Here is a 12,499-nt window from a genome sequence, read left to right as displayed (position 1 = left end):
AGCTCACACTGGTAGATCTTTTACATATTGCAGCTGTGAGGCAGCCAGGTTGCCGTGTTGTGCTTATCATCAAAGCCTGAATTGCACTGCATATTCTTCAGTGACATTACACGGTTATTAACCGGGACTGACACCGCCACGTTCATTCCTCGGAGCTGGGCTCCTTTGGTCCAGATGCTTGTGTGATTTGCATCATTCAAGTTTTAACAAACAAAGATTGGCAGCTGAAGTATCGGTTTCGAAGACTGAAAAGCAGTAAAAGTTACAGCATGAATAATTCACAGAAATGTTTTGTGCTGATGCTGGCTTTATTTGAGTGCTACAGACGCAAAGGCTGGAGTCAACCTTGACAAGCAGCTGTACCCTCATAAACATGCAGAACTAGAAAGATGCATGGCGGAGCATTTCGTGTACATAAATAATTTATGAATATATATTTATGGTATTGCAATTACCTTTAATTCTCCAGCACAGTGGTGTCATTTTCCTGGTCGGAATGTGGATGTTTTTTTTTTTAAATGTTGTATCCCTAATGAGGAATAATCCCTTCAGATATTCATCGTATGGAGATCTGGTTTTATCCAGGTTTGGAACAATGCTGATCTCAGCAGAATTTGGTTAAAAATTGAGGCGAAAAGTTTAAGATTTCTGCATCTGCTTTTCTAGTCAACGTTTGCCAGGCAAAAAAAAGAAATGGCCGTTTAAAAACAGGTTCCACCACATGTGGTGTCATAACTGACTTCACACAGGTATTATAACTCGCTGTGAGAAAAGACGTCTGCGTGAGGAGAAAGAAAATCCTTCGGTCAGAGTTTGAGTTCCGGGGTCAAGTTATCAAAGACGGTGTATGCAAGTCTCGCATATAAAACCAAATGTCAGTGTGTTGACTTTCAGTGTCCAGAGGAGAACATATCTCACGGAGCAGAGTGGATATACTGGACACATGCTGGAGGAGGCTTCTGACTCTGAGCTCCGCTCAGGCTGCCTAGAAAAGCCTGCAGGCGCAAATAATCCATTTTGAAAGAGACATTTCCCATTTGGCCTGACAGCCGTGACTTCTTTTTTTCTGGTACCAGGATAGATTTGACTGTAGCTGGAATAAGAGCAAGATTCTCAGTAGCACGTCTGACTCATTACCTTGACAGCTTGGGGCTGATCCGTGTCGACGGAAGATCATTTTTGTTGAGTAACTTTCTGCAGCGGAATTCAGAGCCCTTGTATGAGAGAAGAAAACAAAGGGAAAGGCACACTTGGACTGGTACATGCTGTTACTGAACCATGGCACTGTATGAAGTACTTTAATCACCTCTCTCTCTCTCTCTCTATATATATATATATATATATATATATATACACAGTATGAACCACGGCAATGTAGATACGAACATGAGGTAGTTGATGTTATTGCTTGTGATGTGTGGTGGCATTTGTGTATTCAATGTCCGAATTAATATTCTAATGTTGATGCAAATCGTGTGCAAGGACAGAAAACAAAGCAGAAACTGCCTGAAGACAAACAATGAGGAGTGTTGAGAACAGGTTGAGGCGAGCCTGGAGAGTAGTGGAGGAATGCTCTGGTGAGGGAAGAGGCATCACTCTGAAGAGTGCTGTATGCTGGTGAGCAGATACATTCTTGTTTGTGAGGTGTGGGCTGAGTACAGAAACAAGCAGTAAAATAGTGTAGAGCATCCATCAATTCACCAGACACTCCACACTACAGTATATATCTGTTGTAGAAATGATTTTGCTTCAGTTTTACATGTCCAGAAAAACATGAAGGAAGCCTGCAGTAGAAGTAAAATCCAGTGAAATGTATTGCTTACCACTCATGGCTTGCATGGTTGTGATTTACATTACATTTTAATTGTACGTTCATTCAGACATTATGGCTGATCTGTCAGCACGATCCCTGTGTACAACTGTCTGAAATGGCTCCTTGCTACCTGTCATTTTCGCGTGTTCTTCCTCTGCTGACGGTGGAACCGGAAGGACTAAAGAACTCACAGCGCCACCCCTTGTCACGGAACTGACATTATTCACTAGTTTGGTTAGCATGTGCATGTAAACCTATTACCTTAGTCGTAGTCAGTCAAACAAAGTAAACCATCAGCTACTTGTGTTTCAAAAAAGTTTTACAAAAGCCTACAGAGGTGCAGAGGCTAAAATACGCCCCAAATTTACTTGCATCAGCAAGTAGCTATCGTCACTTTCCCAAACTTTTTTTTTTCATGACACAGAAGTTCTATTTGGAAAACTGGAGTTAATGTAAATGCGCCGGTGTCTGGCGGAATATCTGACTCTCGTTTGTTTCTGCAACTTACTAACTCGTTGGTAATTACGTGATAACTAGCGCTGTCTGTAAACTGGCCCGCTGCTCCGGAGCTTTAGTGCCTTAATAAAATTTGGCTGCACCGCTGTTGATACAGCCCAGTGTTGATGGCAAGGCACACACCTCCGAGAAATTTACCGTTCCCTTGAAGATGGTACAGAAGCAATTAGTGTCTGGGAGATTGGTGGCAGGGAAGATGCTTCCAGCAAGCCTTTGAGCAAATACGACGGGAATACTTCCTGGTTTTATGGTCTCATTACTTGTTAAGTCTTGTTTGGCGTTCCTCCCCAAGACTTCGCAGTCTTTGGGGAATTACCGCGACAGGGCCATGTATTTCATCCGCATTTTGCATAAAAACCTCCAATAAAGATTAGGGCTGTGGGATGCCACCGTGACTCCAGTGGAGTGTAAAAAAAACTCCCGGGGGTAAGATTGTGTTACTTTTGCCGATGAAAACGATCAAATCGCAGCCTGCCTGGTATTACAGTGCTAATCAGGACATCCATAAACACCAGCGACTCCGCCGCAGTGTCATCAATCTTATTACGTGCCGCTGTCCTGAAGTGCTGGTTCTCCACTTGTGTGTATTGACGAATCTGTAACTTTTTCAAGCGCGCGCTGAGTTGTATGAGAAGCAATAAATGAGAAAATAGTGTGGCTTTTACAAGCCGTGACATTTTTTTCCTGCGGTGTCTAACACAACAGGAGCACCGTTGTGAGGACGCTTTGATGCAGGCTAATAAACAATCCGAAATGTCAATGAGTGGACTTTGCTGTGTGGAAGTGGCTGGGATGTTCAAGTCGCCACGCGTCTGAAGGATTACTCGGATGCCTGTTAGACAGTGTGTAATCTCGCGGCCAGTGGGGAACCGGATTGAGCCTCACCACAATGGCATGACGAAAATGCTTGTTCACATGTTAAATCTTGGTTTTAGAAAAGCGCTCGTGCGCGCAGAGATACACTGCTCCGCGGCGCCCAAGACAAAAGCCATCAACAAACAAGGCAGATCGGCATTATGTGGCATAGATTGTGTTCGAGCTAGTCCCACTGGAGCGGACGGCTTTGCTATCCACTTATGTGTGGAGTTTAATCCACAACAGTTTTAATTTCAGCTCAGACTGGCAGGCAAAATGCAGATGCTCAAAGGACCTCAAAGGCTTGTAAAATTCCACGTGTCCGTACCATCCCTTTTGTGTCACCCTTCGTTTATTGCTTATCTTTCCGTGTACAGCTCCTCGGTTTAATTTTAATAATGAACCGCGGGAGACTGAGTGAAATTAATTTGGTTATTTCAATCATATTTTCTCATGCTTTAAAATTGCTTCTCACCGTTTGAGTTAAACAGTATTGGCTGGATGAGGGGGAGGATTTATCGCCTTTCCGTAAAGAAGCGTAATGCGAATCTGTGACCGCTAAACCTCCTTGAACTATATTCTTTTCAGGCACCTTTTTTCATATTCAAGAGATCATAGGGTATAAAAAAACCAAACTACAGATGACATTGTGCCATTTGATACCATTACAGCTTCTTTTAATCTGATGCATAAATAAACATCATATTTGGGGCTATGTTTCTGTACCTTTGCTTCGAAAATATGCCTCACTTTTACAACTATAGTGAGTCACCTGACTATTGACTGCACATAGCAAGTTGAGGAGTAAAAGCATTTGGATAAATTGTAGCACATTCATTATTATTCACGCAGGCAAACTCTATAGGTGACGCGTTGCTCTTGCTGCAGGGGTTCATTAGTCTGTGTACATGTTCTGCATAGAGTAAAATGTTAACAGTAAAGTACGAGAAAGCAGTAATGATTTCAGTGTGGCTTTGCACTCCAACACCTCTCTCTCTCTCTTGTCTGTTGCAGATTGGCTCTGAGCACTCTCTCCAAAATGAACTCCAACTCCTCTGATGAATTTTTCCAGGCTACGAATCATGCAGAGCAGACCTTCCGTAAGATGGAGACCTACCTCCAGCACAAGCAGCTGTGCGACGTCCTCTTGATAGCGGGGGATCATAAAATCCCAGCTCACAGGTTTGTGCCGTTCACCTTGAACTGGTGCTCCTCTACCTGCCGTGGTTAAGAGCTGCAGATTCACATCAGGGCTCGCTTCATTTAACAACTGATCGGAGCAGAAATGGCTTCAGTCTGCACCACAGTTCGGCCACGCAAACCAAATAGAACCTGAATTATCAAAGAGATGTTCGGGTGACAGATAAGAGGAGGGAGAAGCAATCCGATGAATCGCTGCTCAGTGGTCTGCATGTAAACGTTGCTTGCTGCTCGCCGAATTAAACTCCTGGTCTTCCCGTTGGAACGGAGGCTGGGACACATGTTCTGCCTTCTGGTGTCGATATTTGGACCGCTTTGATTGAGTTACTTAATTAAACATTTTCAATTATCTGGTTCACTGGGCGTGTGCAGATGATGGCAATGTCCTGCTCTGCAATACAGAAGTGCCCTTTCTAATTAAACAAAGGGAGTTAGAACAGAGCATGAGACATGACAAGTATTTTTATTAAAAAATCAATTGGCTTTTTTTTTTCTTCTGTGTACATTGATGACCAGTCTTTAAATGCATGAATTAATGGAGAAAGTTTGGGCCAGTTATTGTTAAAAGAAGCACGAACATTGCAGTTTCAGTGAGTAACTCACCGCATGAAGATCAGGGTGGAATCCAGCTTAAGGCAACCTGGGTCTTTTATGTGTGTCTGCTCTCCCTGTCAAATTCAGCGCAACAGTTTATATTTCTAGTGGAGCTGAGGGTCTCTGATTCAGAATAACACTGATCAAAAGGTTTTTGTTTATTTACCAAACAGGTTCCTATTAATGGACAGACGTTTAGAGAAAAAAAATGGGATATTGGGCTCATTTGATTCTCATTTCTAGAAAGCCAGTGACCATTGTTACTGAGCATCCCCAGGCTCCGAATAAGAAGGATCAACAAAGAGGTGAAAATAATCCAATCATTCTGTACAGAGCACTTTGGGATTTTCCAGTGGATGTTTCAAAGCGCTGTGATAGTCGGGTTGGTGTGTGTCGTTGCTACTCCAGATGTGGTTTCATGAAACTGTCTCACGAGATGACACTGTCTGCTGTATAATACCAGGCTTTGAACAACTATTTCTATGAAACCTGACATCATTTTAAACCAAGAGCGCCTCCTACTGAGCTCTGAAAAATGTTTCGTGAAACCTCATCAACCCATCACTAGTTAGTACTAGTGATGGGTCACTCCACCACAAAAAACAAGATAAAAAAAACGAAAAAGAATCAGTAAAAAATAAATAGGACGACAAAAAAAAGAGTCATCAAGAGCGGCCACTGCTCTGAACAGCTCTGGCCCTGAGCCACGCTGCACCCTCATGAGCATCACACATAATGGTTATGAATATTCTGTCTGGCCAAAATCTGTCTTTCAGAGAATTGGCAGACTATGACCTCCCATCCCTGAAATCAAATGAGACGTATTCATTTCTGCTGCAAGAACATTAATTGATCCATTTTTAATGGCAGATTGGTTCTAAGTGCCGTGTCAGACTATTTTGCCGCCATGTTCACCAGCGATGTGAGGGAAGCGAAACAAGAAGAGATCAAGATGGAGGGAGTGGACCCAGGAGCCCTGAGATCACTGGTTCATTTCGCCTACACTGGTGAGTGCTCATAAAAACAGTCAGCAGCTCTTGTTCGTCGTAATGAGACTTCTGAAACGCTGATTCAAATGGATCAATGAGGCTGTCACACACAAGTGGCCCTCGCTTTGATATCGTCATCGCAAGAAGTGTGTTGCAATGCAAAGACATGGCATTGAGGCTTTGTTTTAAAAGGCTGCTTTGTCGAACACAGCCGGCTTGTTACCTCAGCTTTAACCTTTGGGATTTGAATCTTGATCTCTCTGTGTTTGAAATGCTGGTAATCCCTTCATGCAGAGAGTCCACTATCTTCTGAGGAGGTGATATGCTGTGTCTTCGCTCTTGAGGTGGATACGTTGGCTCCTTATGTGGAACACGTGTCAAAGATGAGGCCCGGGGACCAAATCTGGCCTATTAAGTCATGTAATGTGGCCCAAAGACATTGAGTCAGTGCATTTGAAGTGCACGGAAAATGAGATCTTTTCTACATGTCAACATAGTAACCCACGATGGTATTAGCATCAGCACAGCATTTCACCTGCTAGTGCCATCTATTGTGAAAAATAGAACCCTGTTTCATGAAGCCTCATCAACCTATCACTACTCTTACCTCTCCTGTTTCCTGTAACAGTAGCATGACCGTCCTGACTGCATTTATGCAATGTCTTGACACTCCCGGTGCAGAACATTCAACATATAGTTCTGTACGGGCAAGTAATATCTTAATCAACAATGAAAATCTCACGCAGCTCTCAAACCATAAGTGCCATAGTGTACCGCAGCAATTGAAGTACAGGTTTAAATTCAGAAGAAAACGATAATTTCCAGAAGCAGTACGTTGCTCATTTAAGTACTCGAGAGCTGCTATTGTTTCTAATAAGCCTTCTGCCGTCAGTTTACTAAATCAATTTTTCAGGGTGTAACAGCTACGTGTTTGACTCCGGTTTGATAAAAGCTTTATAGTCTTTCACTGAAATGAACAAGTGAGCGCACACTGCCTTCTCCAGTAATCACATAAAAAATGTATCTACTGACATTGCAGGTGTCCTTGAGCTGAAGGAGGAGACCATCGAGAGTTTATTGGCAGCAGCTTGCCTCCTCCAGCTCTCCCAAGTCATCCAGGTCTGCTGCAACTTCCTCATGAAACAGCTTCACCCTTCCAATTGTCTGGGCATACGCTCCTTTGCAGACGCCCAAGGCTGCGTGGACCTACTCAATGTTGCTCACAGTTTTACCATGGTAAGAAAGTGGGAAAAAAAAGGACACAATGGCAATATGGCGATGTAATATTGAGATTACACTGAGAATAACCAATTCAAAAATAATAAAGCAGCACTGTGTAGTTTAAGAACAATTTGTTTTTGGCGCCACTGCTGGTGAAGTGTCAATTGCATTGAAAATAGAGTCTCTACACTTTTGTATACGAGGAAGGATTCTGGACAGCATTCAGAAAAAAATGGTGCTAATACATGCAGTGCAATCGACCATATGCTTGTGAAGTGAATTCCAGAAATGTTTTAGATAATTTGATGTCAAGAATTAAGCTCTGTCGAGGGAGAGGCTGAAGAGGTTGAAAGAAAGCAGACCAATAATAAAACATATTTTACAAAGTATGTTTCAGACAGTGACGCTCAGTCTCAAGGAGAACACCCAGAGAAATGTATATAATAATAATTGCTCAGGAGACATACTCCTAGTCATTGCAAAAAATATGGAAAAAAATGCAATAATAATGATAAGAAAAGGAAAAAAAAAGAAACTTCATAATATTCCAACAGTTTCAAGGTCACGTGTAACTTACTTTGGCAGGAAATCCATTATATTTCTTGTAGACAATGTGTTATTTAAATAACCTCATAACCTGTAAAGTAATGAAATGTTGGTCTTTTTCTTATCTCATTTGACTGACGAAATTGCAGCCGCGCTCATTTGAATAGAAATGGAATTGTTAAGTTACTTGGTTTCACTTTATCTAATTTGATGACACGGCTGTCAGAGATACAGCGGCATGTGGATGAGATGCATGCCACCAGTGTTTTCCATACATTCCTGCCAGACAATATTTGCATTGGATTAGGATTCATGGCCGTGCTTCCCAGATAGCACCTCACAGGCCATGCTGGAGTGACAGGCGTTATCTTCCAAAGGACATCTGCTCGGCCTGTTTGCCTAGAGCCCCTCCAGGAGCGGGAGGTTAATCTAATCATCAAACTGCACAAGAGGGGCGACTTCCTTTTCAATCGCCCCAGTAATGAGCACCACAAGCTGTCGGCTTCCTGGAACTCTTGTCTTTTGGGTTCTGACTGTAGCCGGCAATGTTTTGATAAGCTGTCGTTTCTTTTTTTTCGGAGCGATCTCCCTTCAACATCCTTTTCCTTCGTGAAACTGTTACTCCATTTTGCAGAAGATAGCAGCTGCTTTGTTCCATTGTTTTGCAAATAAGGACTCCCTCCCACTACTGCTGAAATAAACATTACAAATATGCACTATTGGGGAAGAGTATATTTAGTTGTTTGATTTTCCACCAAACATCCCCGACTGCAATTGTGCTGTAGTCTGGCATTGCCCTAAATCTCAACAAGCGTTTTTCATGGTCGCTCAAAACAGAGGAATAACACTGTTGGTGTTTGACAGCAGGTTAGTGGTGTTTCTGTTACTGAGACAGACCCCTCTGACCCCCCTTGAAAGGATGAGAAGAGCAAGTAGCAACAGACAAGGACTCAAGTGACAAGATCACGTATCCAAACAGATACAATTCATGCGAGCCTCTGGGTGTCTGGACTCTCCAAAGGAGAGTGGCTGCAGAGCTTCTTTGTCCAGAAGAGGCTCTGATGAGTGTCACCTCGTAGAACAGGGATGTCAAACTTTTAGATCCAGCCACCGGCTGAACAAAATGTATCTAACTCAAGAATCAACCACTCAAACAAGCTTCTGCTTTCCCAATTTTTCTGAAATTCCCATATGCCAGCAGCAATTTTTCTCTTTTTGCAAACATTCAGATCTATTTATGATTTTGATCTGGGAAAACAGGTGTCGGGCATCCGTCTTTGCGGAGGCCAGGGTCAGACCCAGGACCAGCTGGAGAGGATGGTTAATTCAGTTCAATAAAATTAAGATTTCTAACAAATTAAATTAATAATGAGAATGGAATACGGCTATTTAGTCTACTACTTCACTCACAAATATGCTCATCAGAGAAATGACGCTGTACGGCTGCGTTCCTTCATCCTTAACCTCAACATTAATCTTCAATGCACAAGTACTGTCCCAAAATAAATTGAGGAGCAACATTGAGGAACATAGCGACCTCCCTTGGCATTAAGGAATACCCAGAATACTTTGCGTGGTATCTGGAAATAAAAACATTAAAAAAGCATAAATAATAGAAAAGCGTTTTCTGCGTTAATTCTTCTTCTACTCCTTCTGAATTGACAGACAGAACGCTGCTGCCCCCAACAGGCTATGGCAGCATCTGTATTAAGGAGTGTTGCATTTCTAATGAACAAAATCTTCCGTAACCCTGGCTTTTGAGGAATGAGATTAAGTGTTAAAGATTGAGGACTGAGGTTGAGAAGAAAGGACAGAATTGGAATTCACCCAAAGTTTCATCCCACTTTCCTTTTCAACCTAAGGGCTTCAACTTGTTCCTCAAGAAAGGCCCGGTTTGGTGCAGGTTTTTGATATAGTCTGAGACTTATAGGCGACATCTTCAAAGGAAAAGTATTACCCCATTGAAATACAGCGTCCACATGCAACGTGGACGGCTGACTTTGACGCCTACAGGATGCTAGGATGCTGACGTCACTTGAAGATAGTCAACATTTGACGCCTTGGCAGAGTGAGCGGGCTGTTTAAACATTAGCTTCTCTCCATTAAAACGCCATGAGTATTACAATTAGATGCCGCTGATCTTCGCGGCAACACATCCTGTTTAAATGTTACGTGTCACTCAAGCTTTCCATTGTGTTGCCAGACTGCTAATGACACGTAATTGGTTAGTTTAAGCGCTGAAGCGATCGATGCTTGTCGCCCGTTTCATTAAGACCTTCTGTGTTTAGCCCCTGAAAGCTACTTTCACAATAGATTAGTGGCAGACACTGCAGGCTGATGATCAATAGGAAGCTTGTTTTTGGTAATTGCACCCCATCCACTTTAGCGCGGGCTAATTTGTCAAAGTTACTCTTCTTAATAATTCATATTCAGCTGCGGCACAAAGCCAAGATTGTTGCAGTGGTTAGCTGTGTCCGTGACAGACGAGTGATGTTGCGCTGCTGAAGCGGAGAGGGTGTTTTGTACATCATCATCTCTGATGGAAGCACCCGGAGAAGTCCTTGGAGAGGAAGCCATGCAGGCTTGTAACGTGGCTCGGGCTTGTCGCCAGCACACGGAAGATCAGTCTTAAAATGGCAACTTAGATGAGTTCCAGCAAAAACCCCAACCCAACAGCATCGCCGCGTGGTCCGCCTTACTGTTTCTCATTAAAAAAAACCTATATAAAAAGCATTTCAGCTTCATGAAAGATCAGCAGTAAAGATGCTTGGTGAGCGGATTGAATCATAAAACGCTGTTGTCAGGATCCTTTAATTGAATGAGCGGTAAGAATCATTTTATCAGGAAGTAATGCTGAGATGCGAGATGCTCCGGTTAATCCACTATTCAGGAAGGTTGTTGATTTCCTGTCCGCTTGCGTTCATCTTTACCTCCCCTTCTCCCTGCCGAACAGGAAAACTTCCTGGAGGTCATCCAGAACCAGGAGTTCCTGCTGCTCCCCACTGCTGAGATTGTGAAACTGCTGTCTAGTGATGACATCAATGTTCCAGATGAGGAAACCATCTTCCAGGCTTTAATGATGTGGGTGAGGTACGATGTCCAGCACCGACAACAGGACCTCGGGGTGCTCCTCGCGTACATCCGCCTGCCTCTCCTTCCTCCGCCGGTGAGTCATAGTGGCTTCCTGAAGTTTTCTCAGCCCCATCCTACCTCAGCAAAATGATTAAAGCCCTTGTATTCTTGTTTTCTTCATGCTTTCCTGTGAAAAACATCTAAGAAATTGATCAATTTGCCTCACCGCCCAAATCTAAAACTGGTACAGCACATCGTCGACTATTCCAGTGTTATAATTAGCGATATGACTTCTTGGTCAGAACATAATTGGATTACATGCAGAGCTGAAGGGCTCTGACCAAAATAGAGCGGTCACCTTGTGACTGGAGCCAGGACTTGAAGCCAGTGAGTCCAGCCTGAGGACCTGGACCACGCTGTAATATAACTTGGAAGTAAACCACAAACCCCAAACTGAAATGCACCCTGGACGGCATGCTAAAATAGGGTCATTTCTGATTCCAATTTTTTTTTTTTCAAGCAGGAAAGAGCTCTCTTAAACACCCTTCGGCATGGATTATTAAAATTGCCCAAACCTCAAAGAGGGGGAATGAGAAGGACTTTTTAATGATGCAGCAATCACACTTGGTTCTGAGATGGCGGGAATGAGTCAGATCTTTCCGAATTCTTCTGCGTCTGTAATGAGATTGTTCCTTCAATTGCAGCTTCTTGCCGACCTGGAAAACAACAAAATGTTTTCTGATGACCTTGAATGTCAAAAACTCTTGATGGAAGCCATGAAGTACCACCTTCTGCCAGAGCGACGGCCAATGTTTCAGAGCCCGAGAACAAAGCCAAGGAAGTCCACTGTGGGGTCTCTTTATGCCGTGGGGGGAATGGATGCTACCAAAGGTAGAGTCAGCGAGGGTGACAGCACCAACACAAGACACCAGCTGTGTGAACTGATAGTCTTTGCCTTCCAGGCTCAACCACCATTGAGAAGTACGACCTGCGGACAAACACGTGGGTCCAAGTGGGAGTCATGAACGGACGCCGCCTGCAGTTCGGCGTGGCGGTCATCGAAAACAAGTTGTATGTCGTTGGCGGGCGAGATGGACTGAAGACCTCAAACATGGTGGAGTGCTATAATCCAGTCAACAACGTGTGGTCCACCATGCCCCCCATGTCCACACACAGGCATGGACTTGGTAAGACTTATTTTTCAGTCTAAATCACATGCACCATTACATATAAATAAACTGTACTGGTGTGGTTGTTTCCCCACAGATGTGGAATTATTATCACATTTTGGAGCGATTACATTTCCAGTATATACACTCATGACAACTGCAATTTCACTGCAATGAAGACAAAATTTGTAGTGAATTAATGTCCTTTCTTTGCCTGTGACAGCTTCATTTATACTCTATGCCCTTCAGATAGAAGGTAGTGATGACTTGGCTTGAAGAGTGTGTGAATTTTCTGAGCTCAGTAGGTGATGGTCTTGGTTTAAAAACGATGTGAGGTTTTGCAGAAGTAGCTGTTCACAGCCAAAGATTGTACAGCAGACAGTGCCATCAAGTGACCTCGGATTATGGCACTGTCTCATGAAACCTCACTGGTAGAAGGCAACATCTGGATGAATGTATGTGGTATGGTATTAGTGAAAACCCACCTGAAACACTCTAGTCTCTAGTAACAGGCAAGTTGAAAC

General features: G+C 43.2%; 1 protein-coding gene across 8 annotated transcripts in view; it reads left to right on the top strand.

The window, feature by feature from the left end:
• The window catches only part of klhl4 (kelch-like family member 4), a 35,324-nt gene that overhangs the window by 14,120 nt on the left and 8,705 nt on the right, over positions 1–12,499 (top strand). For 7 of the 8 annotated variants that reach the window (XR_008416077.1, XM_053878840.1, XM_053878839.1 and 4 more), the window contains 6 exons: positions 4,199–4,366; positions 5,849–5,985; positions 7,007–7,203; positions 10,688–10,900; positions 11,511–11,697; positions 11,769–11,993. Coding sequence is in view for 7 of the 8 variants with exons in the window: in XM_053878840.1 (XP_053734815.1) it covers positions 4,199–4,366; positions 5,849–5,985; positions 7,007–7,203; positions 10,688–10,900; positions 11,511–11,697; positions 11,769–11,993 (1,127 nt within the window). In the remaining variant the exon portion in view is untranslated. The remainder of the gene's footprint in view (positions 1–4,198; positions 4,367–5,848; positions 5,986–7,006; positions 7,204–10,687; positions 10,901–11,510; positions 11,698–11,768; positions 11,994–12,499) is intronic. The other variant, XM_053878841.1, reaches the window with a different exon arrangement.

The sequence above is a fragment of the Synchiropus splendidus genome, chromosome 11 (assembly GCF_027744825.2).
Source record: "Synchiropus splendidus isolate RoL2022-P1 chromosome 11, RoL_Sspl_1.0, whole genome shotgun sequence".
Taxonomy (NCBI): Eukaryota; Metazoa; Chordata; class Actinopteri; order Syngnathiformes; family Callionymidae; genus Synchiropus; species Synchiropus splendidus.
This window is presented reverse-complemented; position numbering and strand designations above follow the sequence as displayed.